Genomic DNA, 17,685 nt, shown 5'->3' on the forward strand with positions numbered 1-17,685 from the left:
TAAGCTGCTCTCATGGTGCTTTTTAGATTTAGCCCATGCTTTTTTCTTTTTTTTTTTTTTGTTAGGAATCTATTGTTGTTGGATTGGTTTTGTTGTTATTGTCTCAGGTGGACAGACCCATGGAATGACTGCAAGGACTTCCTGTGTATTCTTTGTAAATTAATTTCCAATTCCATTAATAAAACTTCATGTACTGAAATTTATTATTTCAGGTTATAATAGTCTGATCTAGTCTGATCTCTTTAAAAATATAATACACATCAGTCATGTGGTATGAAATTTCTTTTCTCTTTGAAAGATCATTTGAAACACATTTGTCAAGGGTTGAGGCTGAACTTTTAAGAAGAGAAGCTCCTCCATCCTATGGACAGTTAATTGCCCAGGGTTTAATTCCACCAGTTGAAGATTTTCCTGTTTGTTCACCAAATCAGGTAAGATTCCAAAACAACAGGCAGACCATTTAAATTTTAAGGACACTGAAACAGAGATACTTTACCTTTTATCTGCATTGGTTTTGTTCTGTAGCATTTCCTTTCTTTTCAGAGCAGTGCTATTACACTAAGGATTAGCCATTGGATAAAATCATGATATGGTAGTACCACACAGTTTCCTTTGCAGGCTGTTGATCTTGTTAATGAATGCCACTAATGCACACTGTAGAATCCCTCTTGTATAAGAAGTAATATGTTGGCAGATCTACTTGTATGTTCTGTGTTGATGTTGTGTAAATTAAGATTGCAAGATTACTCTTCGAAATTTGGGAAAGAAGAATAGAGTTCTGATGCAAAATGGTAGTTCATATTCAGTGTGCACATGCGTTCAGGTACAATCATGCTCACTATACGTAGAAAAGGCTGTAATATATAAAATTAACAGGAATGAGTAACAAAGTAGAAGCTGGTTGATGGGAGTTAATAGGGTCTAGCCATCATTATTCTCAGATTATTAGCAAGACTCTTACTTGGTTGATAAATGAATTTCTATCAGAAAAACTTTTTCATTTTAAAAAAGGCTTTCAGTTATAATGCTCTTCCGTCAAATAGAAGACAAGACTCCATCTAGGAATCCTGCTGTGGTGCTGTATGAAAATTGGCATTAACTTGTATTGTATGATGCATTTGATACAGCAAAACTTGCTGTTAATATTGCTGAGTATGTAAGAATAATAGTTACAAGACACTAGCAAGAGGAATCCATTTTTTCGTTTTGATCAGAACTGATCTCAGTTCATCTCTTCTGCCACAGGTTTAATTTATTCTTTCACACATACATTTTTGTAAACAACAGATGTGGTCCATGACAAAGGACTTAGCAGAGGAAAAGAGGAAAATAAGATGCAATTTGCGTGACAGACTTTGAAGTCTATCAAAAAGATATTGCTACGATTTTTTAGTAGCTAAATTAGCACTAAAACTTAATAAGCTTATTAATGAATGCCTATAATGAACAGTATACAATCACTCAATCTTAATGGATGGCTTATCACAGTTAAAGATTGCTTCTGTTTAAAAACAGTTTCATACTTTCACAGATTTGGCTTGCTGTCCTCTTCTCAAATTAAGCTTCACCAGTTTGTGATGCAGCTATGCTCACAAAAGGCTTGAGGGAGGGTTAACTCAGGTCTGGTAAGAGGGTGCAGTTGTCGTGCTCAGATGTCTAAATCCTCTGGTACAGGTAGCTCGCAACAAACCAACATTCCATGCACATCTCCCTGTATGGGGGCACATAAACACATTTAGGAACAGTTAGAGACAAACTTAGCTTGCTCAGACTCGTTTTTCATCATGAAACCCGATGAGGTTGTCCTGAAGATCTTGGGCTTTACTAATATGAAATCTTCTGCATGTAGTGACTGCAGCCAGTGATTGCTACTGGAGATTTAAAGATTTCTGCAGTTGCTGAAATTTTCCTTTTTCTTAATTTGACTTAAATTGAATTAACCACTGTTGGTTTGAATATATTTTAATATTTTTTTGGAACTGAAATATGATGGAATTTGAAAGACTTTCTGAATTGGGCCACTTAGCTGAGGTACTGTTCTATAAGGTGTTAATATATTCCTGACATTTACAAGTTATACAAGGTTTTAAGCAGCAGAATTCAGGCACACCTTGCTCTATAGCTGAATGACAAGAAAATGTATACCACATTTGGGAAATACATGATTTAGAATGCCTAAGATAATTCTAATCAAACAGAAGTATTAAAGCATTTTGAAACTGAAAATAACTGTTTATGCCAGAATGGGAAAAAAGAAATCAAAGTGCAAGTCTAAGTGTCTGCTACAGCGGACATTTAATTTAGTTGCTGTTCTAGGCAGCCCCATGGTAGTGGATAAGGAAAGGTCACCTTGTTAAATCTTTCCAGGAGATTTAATTTTTAAATCCCAAACTTATTGAGGCACATTTCTGTGTACTGTGCTCTAAAATCCATGGTGACTACTTTATCTTCTTGGGAAGATTGTATGTAATAGATAGTGCCTTCCTGCCTATAGTACTATACCTTCTGCACTGGGTCTGTGGCTCTCCTTTTCTGTAGCCAGTGTTCCATATAGAGGTTATAGTGCCTTTGTTTATTTAGAGGTCCTGGATTTGGGCATAACCATACCTTATGTACTGAAATGCTCTTTTACTCCACTTCCATACATATTTCTACTTCATTCCCCTGTTTGTACTCTTTTTCCTCAAGAGAATCTAGACTTCTTTCATACCTGCTTTGGTTTAAAACAGCCTATTGCTACATACACCATATCTTAAGATTAAAGGCACAACATTTTTTTTAAAATTTAAGACTCTACGTTTAACTTCGATGATGTTTTGTGCAAGAGTTGTTATTTTTTTGTTAGAACAATGCCACCTTACTGTCAATGCTTGATTGTTGCTTATCTTCTCATTTAGGCTTCCGTTCTGGAAAACCTGAGGCTGGCAGTACGATCTCAGCTTGGATTTACCTCAATCAGACTACCTATTGCTGGTAGATCGAGTAACATTTGGAATCGAATTTTTAATTTTGCAAGGTCTCGTCATTCTGGATCATTGGCATTGGTCTCAGCGGATGGAGATGATGTTGCCAACCAAAGTTCTAATAGAGAAGCTGAAAGAAATAATACTCACAGAAGTCTGTTTTCTGTTGAATCTGATGACACAGACACAGAAAACGAAAGAAGAGACACAGCGGGAGCAGTTGGTGGTGTTGCTGCCACCTTGCCTCAGAAAGTCCCACCTGCAACAGCAATAGAAGCCACAGTGGGAGCGTGTGGGAGTTCCTCTGCTCAGAGCAGCAGTAGGGGTAACACGGATAGTGGAAGAGAAGTGACCAGTGTAGACCCCCCAAGCACAAGTCCCGCACGGCACCAGCTCAGTAGCGCACTAAGTCGTATGACTCAAGGGTTACGCTGGGTGCGCTTTACTTTAGGGAGATCAAGCTCAGTGAATCAGAACCAAAGTCCTTTGAGACAGCTTGATAATGTGGTAAGTGGAAGAGAAGAGGATGATGATGTTGAAATGTTAATTCCAGTCTCTGATGTAGCATCAGACTTTGACGTGAATGACTGTTCAAGACCTCTACTTGATCTCAGCTCAGATCAAGGACCAGGGCTTAGACAGCCTTACAGTGCAACACATCACGGTGTAAGGTCATGCAGTCGAGATGGCCCCTGTGAGAGCTGTGGCATCGTTCACACTGCCCAGATACCTGACACTTGCTTAGAAGCAACAGTGAAAAATGAAACTAGTGACGATGAGGCATTATTACTCTGCTAGGTACGGATTGTTTAGGAAAGATTGTGTACAAGTTGGAGCAATATCTGTCATTGTTTTGTACTTCACAGTTAAAACTAGTTTTTAGTTTAAAAAATCCAGGAGAACGTTATGTTAAAACTATTTTAGCCTGTGTGGTTGATTAAACATTTCTTATACTGGATGACGCTATGGAACTACTAGAGTGAACTTTAATGGCTCTGAATACACGATGTGTGTGTCCAGTATAATCTGATTGCTCTTTAAACTGAAGTTATCCCGGTTAGTTTCAAATTTAGTTTATCCTGGTACTGTAGTTAAAACCAGAAACATGGCTGCTCAAGACTCATTGGCTGCCTGTTTAACCCCATATTAACAGGTGAATTTGTACAGAATTATTTTCCTTTAGGAATTGACTCTGTTGTATTATTGCCAACATACTTGTAACTTAATATACTAAATGCTGGTAAGGATTGTTAATGTAAAATATGTACTTTTCTTTGAGTTTGTACAACATTTTGTCTAAATAATCTTGAATTTCATCATAATGTGAACTTATCTAAAGGGAGGAGACTCTTTCTCCAGGAACATTCTTTTTCTTTCAGAAGTACAAAATGCAATGATTTGTGAAATTTAGATACAGTAGGTAAACTGGTGGCAAAAGCTTTTACGGCACTGACTTTCCTAAACTGCAATCTTGTATGGTACAGCCAAATAGTATGTAAAATCCCCAGTCATTAGTCTTTCCAATTTGAAGTAAAACAGGGCTGAAGATATTACAATATGTGTTAGTTCTTTAAAATATCAGGTATGTACAAATACACTACAGAGTAAGTTCCAACTGGTAATAGATCTTTCCCTAATACTGTAGGGTGTAAAGCTTGTTTGGACTCAAGGGATTTGCACTAAAATCATATTAAGGTCTCTAATGAGCTTAGTGCACAAGCACTATCACTTTAAGTACTATTGTCTAATATTGCAATGGCTATATATTTTCATGGCTCTTTTCTTGGGGTGATGCATTTTTGTTGCAATTGAAGTTGCTTTACTAATTCCCCTATTTATTCGTTGTATTTAAAAACTGGTTTACTTGGTTGCAGACTGGTTGTTTAAGAAAAAAATCGAAATCCCTTTTAGTGTCTTTTTTCAGTGAGATTACAAGTTCGAGCAAAACAGATCGGTGGGGAAAAAAAGCTCATAACTTCCCATTTTGTGACAAACAGGTAAATTTGTGGCTACTAGCGTGACAAGAATCTACACCTTTTAAAAAACAAAAATGTCAACTACTGTTTTATTTATTCTTTGCCAGTCTTGTTTTTAGTAGGCTTAAAGATCCAGTATGAAATGTATTTGTGTGTGATTGTATGCTATTTATTAAAGTTTAAATACTTTGTTGAATGTCATTTTAAAGCATGTTTAAAGTCTTGTGCATTTCTGTCGTGTTATGCTGTCGGGCAGAACTGACTAAAATATTTTAATATGTATCAAAATTGAAATTTTGTTATGTTTTTGAGGTACTTTTAAAGATAAATCCAAGGTCTGTCTGGCTTTATTTTTATTTTTTAAAAAACTTCATCTCCGAAGTACAAATCACATGCAGAAGAAACAAATAATTGAATGGATTCCAAAGTGTATATATCTTCTCCCTCTTCTCTTCTTTCACAGACGCTGGGATGAGAAAAATAAACAATTTTACTATCTGGTTGATTTTATTCACGAAAGTTAGCAGGTGAATCCGAGTTCAGGACAAGGTTATGTAGATTTGTGCTTTTGAGGAACTTATGTGCAATACAGTTGTAAAAGATTTTATTGTAAGGACCTATGCGGTTTCAAGTTTCAGAACAGATCACATCACACTGGTACCAGATCAGGTACAAATTGGCCCATAATTACACATACCCGAGTAAAAGTCATCAATGGCCATTTTTATTCACATTGAATAATATCTAAATCCGTGGGTAATCTTTAGTCTGACTTCAGTGGCATTGCTTATAGAGCAGGCGACTTTGCAATATGAACGTGGTAACACACCCTGAAATACATGTGAACAGTATGTCCTGGTATAAAATACTGGGGTCTTAAACCTTCCTAACTAATTGTCATTAGAAAGTGGTTATGGAAATGTTTTTCCCCAAGGCAGATACATTTTGAAGAAAGAGTCTTCACACATGTATCTGAATTTGTTGCATTAGATGCCCCAAATAGCATGTACCTATGGACTCCATATTGCAGATGTAAAAAGAACACATTGTTTCATTTGTTTTAAAGGAGAAATGCTACACATTTAACTGAGAAGTTGGATTTGATTGAAAAGTTTGGAAAATTGTAAATAAAATTCATATTTGTATGAGGCTAATTTGTTGCAGTGATTTTTTTTTTCTTAATGAATTTAAAGGAAGTAATCAAATTTTCATCAGTAACTGACTAGGTTTATTTTTTTCTTTGTTTGGGTCCTTTGTTGTTGGGTTTGGTTTGGTTTGTTTTTTCCCAAGGCTTCCATTGAGTTACATTACTTAACTTCTTGTTTTGGAGCTGCTTAGATTAATCTTACATTTAAGTGATTCTTGGTTTAGCTGTGCTACAGCACTAGGCAATTTGAAGAAAAGTCAGAATGATTCACAGTGGAATTATTTTCTATAATAAATCACTTTAATCTGAAACCTTTGAAGAATGCAGGTTATTGTGAGGTGAGTTTTCTCCTCGTGAAAAGCTTTCTAAGCAAAGGAGGAGTTTGTCATTGTTCCTTTTCACATATCATGCTTTCCTTGTCATTTGATTTGCACTGAAACATTAAGGGGGCTGACTTAGCCTCTGATGCTACAAGGGCTTGTTTTGTTTCCAAGGCAGAGTCCATTTTCAGTACAAATTCAGCAAGTACTGCTGATAACCATTCTTTCAGAACAGGTTTCTGGAGAGGATGCTGGAATTGGGTACAGTAGCTTGTGTTCCACTTCCTATCCAAAGGCCAAAGCAAGAACTTGTGACAAAGCTTGGATTCAGTCTAAGGAAATCACAGTTCAAATCTGGGGCACAAATACTTTTTCAGTTGAGTCCCTACGTTAAATACTGCAGATCAAAGTCAGATATGCTTTTTCTTGTTGGGTTTTTCTTCCTTTCTGAAATGTGTTTACTGGCCTGCTTTATTCTCCTGCAGTAATTCGACGGCTGCAGTTGTCCTGAGGGAGTACTGCATGTTTTCCATAAATCTTTAACAGCTTTAATCTTCCTGTGGTGTTGATGCTTGGGAGTTATTTGGGGGTTTTGATTGTTTTTTCTGGATATGACTCTCACCTATGGGTTTTTGACAGTAAGGGGTTGGCAACTGAACTCCTCCAGGGTCTCTTCTACAATCCTGTTGCCCAAAAATGGGGTACGTTCTAAAAGGAAGAGGGAGAAGTCTGCCCTGTCCCTTTGTGAAATCACTGAAGATACAGAGAGGTAAGCAGATCTTCAGTTAAAGCTGCTTTTCTTCTCTTCTGGGATTTGAGTCCTGTAGTTAGCTTTCCCTCATCAAAGTAAATAAATAGTGTTCACACATAATGGTCTTAGTATCAAGAAGTTTTATTAGCAGAGTGTTCTTACCATGCCAATATATTTGGCCAGTTCAGGCAAATACTGTTGTCTATCTCATGAACAGTAACTTTGGGGTATTCACTGAAGTATTTAACAATTTGGAGAGAAAAGACTTCTCCATAACTGCTAGGAGAAATGAGAGAAGCAGCTCTATAAGCAATCTAGGTCAGCGATTCCTAACTGCACTTTGAGAAAGCTCGTATGTGGAAAGCCAGCATTAACAAACGTAGCTAATCTTTATGAGTACCCTGACACAAATCACTGTAACGTTTTCCCCCCGGCCCTGAAATCCAGCAGAAGAGCTTAGATTTCAGCATTGGTTCTTCCTCGTGAGCAAGTTGTGTAATCAAAGTACCAAAGAAAGGATACAGCCATAAGAATTTATTTCTCTTGTGTTCAGTTTGCAAGATTACTACAGATTACAGTCGCCCTGTCTGCTGCTTGTGCAGGAAGGAAAGGGGTGGAACACAGAAGGGAAAAAATAAGAAGACAAAAAGATGAGTCAGTATGTTTTGATTTTTGAATGATAGGAAAGCTGTAATTAAATGGACTAGAAACTTTAAAGGATTTTTTCCCCCAGATAATACATTAGTGGAAATAACAGTTTCCAAATCAAGCTAATGTTTTGTGGTTATGTTTCATGGAGTCAGGAAAAATCCCACCTATGAACTGGCTTTCTTTGGCTGAGATTCCACCAGGAAGCAACTGACACATCTGACAAGTGTCTTTCCCAGAACATACTGAGACCTAGGAATCTCGATGCCTGAGCTGAACTGCCTTTGTGGTCTCATGGACTTTTAGAAGTGGCTTTATTGGGCCCTTAGCTACTATGGGAGTTAAATAGTGGAAAGAGCATATTATTACAGATCCTTACTCTGGTCTGCTCAGTGTCTAGTCTTTTTTCTTTCCTGGTTGTCCTGTTTGTGTTGAGCAAGTTCAAGGACCAAGAAGCACTTAGTCTTGTGAAGATGAGAGAATAGTCACTACCTGTTGTTGCTTTGAAAAGTAGGATGGTCTTCACATGCAGCAGCTTTGGCTGCCTCCCTTCTTGTCAGAGATGTGGGGTTCAATGTGCTAACAGGCTGCAGCATCGCTTCCAATATAATTGGAGAAAGACTGGTACTATGAGCTTGGATTTGGCCCAGTACTTACACTAAGGAGAGCTTATTTATAATTGTACATTTTTCAACTCTTAGATTTCAATCTTTTTTTTTTAGCCTTGTTTTATAAATGCACTTGTCTACTACAGCCCACTCACAGGTGTGGTGGGGTGAGGAGCAGACAAGCCCTTGGCTCTGTGTAAGCCCTGCTCAGCAGTAACAAAACCATCCCTGCATTATCAGCACTGCTTCCAGCACAACTCCAAAGCACAACCCTGTACTAGCTACTGTGGAGAGAGTCAACTCCATCCCAGACAAAACCAGTACAGCAGTGCAGAGTCAGCCACTGACAACAAAGCAAAGACTTGTTTCATGCTATGCAAAGAGAAGTATAAAAAGAGTAAAATGGTTTGTGGGTCAGTGAAGGTTACAAAGCCAGGTAGAAGCCAAAGGCCTTGTTGCAGCAGCAACACGTATTCAGTGATCATTAAGAATACAGGGCCAGTTGTCTTCTCACAGTATTACAAGGATTATTTCTGTCCCATGGGTGTTATTTCAGGCCATTCTTCTCAGGGACAGCTGAGCTGTGCAATATCAAATATTTACTAAATGTATGTAAATGCAGATGATGTGATTTTATCTTGTTGGTCCAAACACACTTAAAAAAGGGAATGCTTTGGCAGACTGTCATTACTGACCAATAACTTATTAATGTGTTCAAAACCACCTTTGGGATGAAGTCAGTTCTAGGCACAGCATTGTAAAGCCTGACACTCAATTACCTTCTTGATTCATGGGAACTGCAGCTCTGAGTTAGGCACAAAGTAGGAAGGTTTGGATACTTAGACTAGGATCCTCAAAACCTAAATTAGCCAGGAGTAAATCAGAGGAACAAAAAAGGAGCCCAATCCCTATACTCTTGAGAAGCAGAAGTAAATAGGCTTTTGAGCTGTGTGCTATTCTTTGTGCATTTAGGTGTCATGGTCATGTCTCCTCCTTCCTGTGCGATGCTCAAAAACAAAAGGAAAATGGAGTTGAACACTTTGGTGTTTACCATAGTCTGCTGTGATGTGGCAGGCCTGTCTTCAAATCTCATTCTCCCCAAACTGGGGGAAGGATTTGAGCAGGAAGTTTACCCCTGCTACTAGAAATAACTAAGTATTAGCCAGGGAGAAAATGACTATTTTAGGTTGGCAGCTTCAGCACCAAGCTGGGAGAGTCCAGGTAAAGTCTCTTGGCATTTATCCATGCTGTTCCACTTGATGTCATTAAATACCATTGAGGCACTTGACTGCTCTACCCTGTGTGACTGCACATAATCAAGTGAACCTCTGTCTTTGCCACTCCTTTCATAACAAATGTCACTTCATTCATGCAAAGCAGCACCTTTGTACCTGAGACACATCCACCTCAGAGTCTCTGCAGCCCACCTGAGTCTCCATTCAGGTACCCTTCTACATGGTGGGAGAGATGAGCTCACTGCCTCAGGAGCCACAGAGATTCACAGTATAGCCCTGTTACCCATTTCACTGTCCTCTTCTGTCCTCACACTAATGTTTACGATTCCTGTGTCAGAGGACCTGGCTTCCCTGCTGTATCTTTCTTCCCCTGATGTTCACTTGCAGATGAAGAAAGTCAGCTATTCCTGGCTCATTAATACCATTGTAATAGGTGAGCCAGAGTTCCTGCCTGAATTCCCATCACAGTACCTCAACCCTCGCCTTTTTTACTGGCTTTAAACACAACAAGACATGGGAGGTGCAGCTTACCCTTTCCAGCCCATCCAACACCACACTGTTGCCCTGGGGCACTTTACTGTCTGCTGCTACCATTCCCTGCTCTGCTTTTCCAAACAAGTTCTGACTTTTCTCCTGATGTGTGGTGTAATAAGTCCTGGTGGGTCTCTGTCCCACAGCACAAAAGCAAGGCATAAGATGAGACAATTTGGGATGAGCAGGTACAAAAGAAAACGTCTGGTACTGCTCTCCTACCCACCAGGACAGGAGGATCAAAGGCAACATGCTGACGGGAAGGTGAGCATTGTTCATATCTGGAGTCACTCGTCTAAGTGTCTTTTTGGCAGCATGCTGTGACAGCCTTCAGAGACAATGTGCTGTCTTCCGAAGCCACCATCGCTGAACTGGAAGAGATGGAGGGGGTGAATATGCTGGTGTTCAGCAGATTCAGGGACATGCCTGAGCGGTGTTACTGCTGAGTACGCAACGCCCGGCTTGCCGGAGGAGAGAAGCAGGAGAAGGTGCCTCTGGGACTGTCTCTCCTCACCTTCTGCTCCCAAGTTTCCGCTCATTTTCTGGCTGTCTCCGTTTCACTCTCCCACTCCTTTCTCTGGGTCCGTGTTCTGAAACGCACAATCCTCTGCCAGCCCGGGTCGCGTCGGCCGTGCAGGACACCCACGCCTGACTGCCTGCCCCTTCCCTGGGTCTCCCTGCCCGGGGCTCCGCCGCCCCAGGCCTCGGGGGAGGGGGCTTCTCCCGGGCGGGGGAGGCTCAAACGCTCGGGCACAGCGCAGCGGGGCGGCGGGTGCTTGGAGGAAGGGCCGGGGGAAGGGGTCGGCGGCGCAGAAGGCGCAAAGCAGGAGTTACTGAAAGGTGCTTTTCAAGTGGTCCTTCGGCAGCGGCCACAGGGCTCCGGCCCTTGAGCCTCCGGCAGGCACGGTGAGGAGACGTCTCGGCAGCCTCCGGAAAGCCCAGAGGCGCTTCCCCCCTCAGCCCGGTGTGCTGTGAGCAGTGACACCGGTGGGTGGAGGAGAACTGCACTTGGATCCTGAGGGCCGTGTGTCCCAAAGCAGCTGAGGAGAAACGGTTGGGGAGCAAATCCTGATGGCCTGTGTCCTCCAGTGGTAGATCGGACCCTTGGCAGGGGGGAGCCCTTGCACACTGTCCATGGGGGCTCAGCTGAGATAGGCACGTTGCTTGGACCACGGCTGCCCTGCTCTCCCCCTGCCCCTCTGCGCAGGCAGGACCCACAGGCTCCCTGGACACACCTGCAGAGACCTCAAGACTTGGGCTTCCTGGCCACCTCTGTGGAGAGCTTGGGTTACCCTTCATTTCCTCAGCCCCCCTGCAAAGAGCTTGGGCCACCTTTGGACATCACAAGCCGATAGATAAATGGTCACATTTTCAAAAGAGCCCAGTGCATTTCAAACCCCAGGGTGTGCAGGGCTGGCTAGAGAGCCCAGTGGGACTGTCCTGGATGGAAGCCTGTCCCCTCTTGTCCAGGCAAAGACAACTGGAGCAGGGAGGGCCTGAGGTCAGCTCTGCCTGAGTGCTGGCTTGGTGCGCCCGCTGGACAGTGATGCTTCACTGGAGGTGTAGGTGGAGCTGCCAAGGGCAGCCTGGTTAAATAGCAATGTGTGGTGTGTGTTTAAGGCATTTTAGAGATAACCTGCTGCTCTGGGAGAAGGGTGGGCAGCAGAACACTCTCAGGCAAGAGCAACTTTCTGAGAAGAGGCCTCACTTTCACCTTCCAGGCTGCCATGCCGCCCCAAAAACTGGTTCAGCAGAGACTTTTGATCAAGGGTGGGAAAGTCGTGAATGACGACTGCTCTGTGGTGGCTGATGTGTATGTGGAAGATGGAGTGGTGCAGCAGGTGGGACTGAACCTCAACCCTGAGCCACCCACCGGACTCACTGTTCTGGATGCCACCAACAAGCTGGTCATCCCTGGGGGCATCGATACTCATACACACATGGAGTTCCCTTTTATGGGTAGCAGGTCAAAAGATGACTTCTATACAGGAACAAAGGTGGGTGTACATATGCATGTCTGTGTGTCCATCTGAGCTTTCTTAGAAAGGGGTATGTCTGCTCACTATTCAGTATTACTTATGAAAGAGAGAGTGTGAACCAAGCACAGGTAATCGTCACTGTCTCTTGGCTGGGAAACTGTAATAAGTGGCTGGGGTGCTCTGAGGTCCACTTTCAGCCAGCCTGCTATCTGGGTTCTTTCTGATGCTTCTCTGGCTCTGGGTGGCAAGCATTAAGCACATTTACCCTGGCTGCAAATTACCCATGCAGCCTACAGCTTGCATTGGTACATGCATCGAGCCTCATACTTCCCTGAGCAAAGGTTAACTAAAGCAACAGTTGAACTCCCCAGAGCACTGGGAGCACTGTGTGGTAATCTGATCTTTCTGCTCTGATGGCAGGGGGGAATGCATGCTTCTCTTCCGACATTCACTTCTGTCCTTAGTGTGTCTCTCAGTGAAAGTCCAGTTCAAATGCACTTCCTGAAAGTACCTAATGTCTCCCAGTTTCACACTGAGAAGAGCTTTTTTCAGCTTTTTAGCTGATCTCATTGCATTCCCTGCATTAGCAGTGTATCCGTCGCCAGTGCTAACAGCTCCATGCAGAAAAATGCTCATGCAGAGCTCCCTAAAAATTGTAAGGCACTTTTCTAAGAGCTTCACTGTGCAGGCTGAAATGCTTTGCCCACAGAAGCAATCACATTGCCCTACTTGGCTTGTTCATTAGCTAACATCCACAGAGAGCCTGTTATATCCTGTCCCTCTCATGGCAGAACTGGGGTCTTCCAAAAAGCAGAAAGAGTGCATTTTTTTTCTGATGTGCAAAATACTAATTTGCCTCTTTGAAATAATTGAAATGAGTGAAATTCAACTCATTTTAGCAAATGGTGTGGTGCAGTAACCACACAAGTATTAAGATCTTTCAAAGTCTGCAGTCCTGCTTAGATTGACCCTATTCTTTAACTGGAAAATTCATTTCTTGGTGGTCCCATCATGTTATCAGCATGCAAGTTAGATTGTTTGAGTGGCATAATTGTACATTTCCATACTCTAACAAAGATTTTGCTTTTTTAAATGTTGAACCCACAGTACTGAAGGGGAGACTGCAAATGACCGATAGTTACCTTTAAATTACTGGCATATTTATTTCAAGAGTAATATTTATTCACACTCAAGATAGATTTGCTGCTGTTATTTGGAATGGAAATATTTAATCTGGATAGTTTTAAGCACTAGAATCGATCTTCTCAATGACCAGGGAAGTTATTGCTTGTCAGATTTCAAGGAGCATCTGGACGATGCTCTTGGTCATATGTTTAAGTTCCAGGTAGTCCTGCAAGGAGTAGGGAGTTGGACTCTAACTCTAGATAGTCTATGACTCTGTGATTCCATAGCAGCTCATTATAATAGACTGTAAATCTTTCACAAAACTTTGACAAAAAATTATTTTGTCCATCACAGAAGATCTTTCCTGCCATCCCAAAATGGCAGGAAACATCTACCTATGTCAAACATCTCTCTCAAAGTCAAATGTAAGATAAGATGTAAAAGAAAATCTACAGCACTGAATTTCCACTGGAAAGGGATTATAGATTTGATCATGGGAATTTTTTTTCCCCAAATACTTTTCCACAGATATGTGGTACAAATGGGGAAATCTATTATTATATGGGCCTAAAAATGTCATCTTTTTCAGATACCCAAAGGCAAGAAATACGTTTTGAAAAAAAATTATAGCTATTGAAATTATTTCCTCAAGCAGTTTTTGGTCTTCATACTGCTTTTGTGATAAATGGAGAGAAAAACAGTCAAGTCCACAATGTCTGTTCTGCTTGCCTACAGACAACACAAAGTATGTTTCATGGCTGAATAAAGTGCAGAATTTGATCTCTGGAATACTTAGTTTACGTGATTTACAGTACACATATATATATTAATGTTTTGTTATTTTCTGCAACGCTCCTTAATTTTTCTGTGAAGACCATTTTTGTAAACTCATTAGCAACAATTTATTTAGAGATTTGACATCACAAGAGAAATTCAATGAGTGTAACTTGAACATGATTAATAGGAGAAAATATGTAAAAGAAACAATGATGACTATGGCTTTCTCTTAAGATGTCTTCTTAAGGTTTAAGTGCTTGTTCTTAGCATCTCCATTGACTTTAAAGAGAACTAAAGATGCAGACTAATTCAGATTTAGGTGCCTATACTGTGAAATTCAAAAGTAGGGAAGATAAGTTGTGTGTTAACTTGCAAAAAACCCAAAATTCATGTTTTTGAGGTTTTTGTAGCAACTTTTTGAGGCACTGGTCAGGGAAGCTGCAAACCAGAAACTATGTCCACAAAACATGACGTCCATGTAGTCACTTGGGTGCCTAAAAGAAGGCTCTAGATCCAGTCTAGTGATCAGATGTCAAAAAGTTAGGACTTGTGGACCATCGTGAGCCAGGTCAAAGTGTGAAAATTGTTCACTCATTTGCTTAAGGTCATCACCTGATAAATACCTTGGCAAGAGCAGCAGGGAGACAAAGTTGTGTTCCAAGTATTGCAAAATACGCTACAATGTTTAGCTAAGATTTACCCATTAAGTTGAATAAATAAAGGCACATAATACCTCTCTTTACACAGAGAGGGGAAAAAAGATGTTAGGAGGAAAAAGAGAATTTGAGTGGAGTTGTGGAACCGATTATCTTTTTTTTTCCTTGATGTCTGTAAATATTCTTTAATTCTAAATCCTGTTTAACAAATAAGAAGTCAGTCTGTCTTGTTGGAAAAAATAATGACAGTTTGAACAACTTGTCTTGGAGAAAATGTTTTGATGAATTTATAGATTCACTGATGTTCATGTCACCCTAAATTTCTTTTTTTTGCAAAATATTCTGACTTACCAATTTTGCTTCTGAAGAGTAGGGAGAGTCTAACTAATCTAGGAATATGAAGAGTAATATAGCCTGAATTTGAACTGTGTGTATTTTTTTCTGATTTGGTTGTACCTGTTATGCAAAGGGGTGCTGTTCAGAGTTCAATAGAATGATTTTCTCTGGCTAATTTGGAAAACTGCAACCATTACAGCAAAGGAATTTCAATATAGAATAATTTTCTGTTAGTTAAAGATCTATTTCTGTCAGTGACTAAAAATGATCCTTCAAAGGACAAAACAAGTAGTAATTAAATTTTTCATACAGGAGAGTGAAAATTATTGGTTAAAAGGCAATTTTTCATCCTCATAACATACATAAAATAAGATTTTTGTTTATTTACTTGTAATCATATGTATGGAAGATGTAAATGCCTCATTCTATTTAGAGACCTGCTCTGCAGTTTTACTAAATTATACCCTGTCAGTAAGAAAAATAATTTTAAAGCACTTAAAAGCCTCTTTTAGTGTTGGTAAAGAGTTTGGGGATTTTTACGCCGGATTTTCAGCCTGAATGTGCTTTTTTCATTGTGTGTCTGCCCTTTAATACTTTCCTGTCCCACAGGCTGTTTTTTCAACTTCATAGACTCTGAGAAAGCATTTCTCAAGTTGGCTATGGTTTTCTGGTGCTTTTCTTTTTCAGTGATCCCACACACTCAAGGAAACACTGATGCATGAATGCTCCAGATTCATCTCCAACTCTTTGTTAAGATTTTGTTCATGTGCAAAAACTCTTCCTTCAGTCCAAGAATTTCCCCAGGATTTTCCTGAATAGCTGTTTGAGAATGTTCTTCTCAAGGAGGTGAAATTAATCTCCACAATCATTTTACAAATTCATACTTTACTCAAGGAAATTCCTCAGTGGCTTTTGGCTTTTCAGTGTATCAAGATTAACTGTTGCACAGGGAATTAGAGAAGTGGGAGGAAATTCACGTTTTCTCTCATTGCTAAATATTAACTTTCTTGCTTCCAGGCTGCTATAGCAGGAGGAACCACTATGATCATCGACTTTGCCATTCCTCAGAAAGGCTGCTCACTAACTGAAGCCTTTGATACATGGAAAAGCTGGGCAGACCCTAAAGTTTGCTGTGATTACTCACTGCACGTGGCAGTTACGTGGTGGAGCAACAAGGTAGATACAGTAGCTGATTATTAACTCCATGAATTGGTACTGCACCTACTTTGAATTAGTCCTCAGATGCTAAATATAGCTTGCTTGGCAGTGTAATAGTATGTTCCTGAGTGTAAAAACAGTCCACATCCTTCCAAAAGCACATGTATTTGAAAGAATATAGAAAGTCTGCAGGTAGCCCTGATCTTTATATAATACTGCACAAAGTTAAAGGAGTAGTCATCCAGGACCAAAAACATAGCAGACCTGAGGGGGGCAGAAGTGTTTGCATAAATTTTGCCCTTTGTTACTTAAATACCTGATAATCAATACTCCTGTTGACTCGGTGTTGCTTGGTTTTGGTTTGGATTTTGGATTTGGTTTTGGTTTTATTTCTGAGGGGACTGTGGTAATATCTCCATGAAGTTAACAGGATTGGAGCCAATAATTATTTGAATGTGAGATTATCTAAAAAAACATTTTGGAATTTACTTATGGGAGAATCATCCCTGTTGCATGAACCTGGAAGCTTTACTGAATGAATTAACTTTTCCAGTGCCTGACCTGTATTTGTTTATTTATTTGTCTGACCCATGTATTACATAACCACTTTGGATCCCCAGAGAACTTGCATCAGTACAGTTATATTAATTAAATTATTTTTTAAAATATGAAACATGACTACACCTCCTAATTTTTAACTTTCAAAAAACGTAAACTAAAGCCTTTGCTCCATAAACAGCCTCATCTTTGGTATTCTGTGCACTGAACACTAAACAGACTGAACCCAACTTCTAACTCAAAGCAAAGACATGAAATAAATTCTCCGGTGAAGTTTGAAGAATGTGTGTTTGGAACAGCCTTAGTAGAGCACAGTGGAATTGTACTGAAAAATCCAATAAAAATAGGGATGTGTAAATCAATGAAATGTTCTGGTTTATGTTAAGAAAACTGATTTTAGAAGCCCAGATTGAAAGAAATAGAAATATCTGGTGTTTTGTAGATGTGAAAGATCCAAGTGAAGAAGACTGATATTTCATGCCCTTCTAATTTGCTCTTATTTCGATTGGATTTAATTTATTTATTTAAAATGTACATTCTTCCCTTATTCATAATAATTAGTCAGCAAGAAAATAAATAAGATGTGACTCTATACTTGTACCAGAGAAGGTCCTTTTGGCAGGTATTTATTTGCTTGATACTTTCCACCCAAGATACTCTCCCATCCATCCTCTGGATACATCCAGAAAATTTCCTTGAGTTTTGCATCAGTCTTTCACCTCTCTTGGGCAGATCCAAGCAGACTCATAGAACATTAAAAATAACTTTTTACATTTTGAATGGAATTCATCCCATGGAAATTGTAATAGCATCACAGATAAAGATCAATTACTGGCACCATCATTTTACAGGGAAGCGAGAGTCAGAATTAGGTAGTGGGTATTTCTAGGTAACCAGTGGCACAAGAAACCTTTGGG

General features: G+C 40.1%; 2 protein-coding genes across 2 annotated transcripts in view; both read left to right on the plus strand.

Moving 5' to 3' along the window:
- LRP12 (LDL receptor related protein 12) overlaps window positions 1-3,855 on the plus strand; it is a gene marked incomplete at its 5' end in the record, with an annotated part of 49,496 nt that extends 45,641 nt beyond the window's left edge. Inside the window, 2 exons of the mRNA XM_084259972.1 lie at window positions 299-431; window positions 2,898-3,855. Coding sequence (XP_084116098.1) covers window positions 299-431; window positions 2,898-3,761 — 997 coding nt within the window. The 3' untranslated portion in view covers window positions 3,762-3,855. The remainder of the gene's footprint in view (window positions 1-298; window positions 432-2,897) is intronic.
- An 8,051-nt stretch (window positions 3,856-11,906) lies between these two features.
- Window positions 11,907-17,685, plus strand: part of DPYS (dihydropyrimidinase) — a gene marked incomplete at its 5' end in the record, with an annotated part of 31,356 nt that continues 25,577 nt past the window's right edge. Inside the window, 2 exons of the mRNA XM_084280220.1 lie at window positions 11,907-12,176; window positions 16,070-16,228. Coding sequence (XP_084136346.1) covers window positions 11,907-12,176; window positions 16,070-16,228 — 429 coding nt within the window. The remainder of the gene's footprint in view (window positions 12,177-16,069; window positions 16,229-17,685) is intronic.

The sequence above is a fragment of the Gallinula chloropus genome (genome assembly GCF_964237585.1).
Source record: "Gallinula chloropus genome assembly, chromosome: 2".
In the NCBI taxonomy this organism is placed as follows: Eukaryota; Metazoa; Chordata; class Aves; order Gruiformes; family Rallidae; genus Gallinula; species Gallinula chloropus.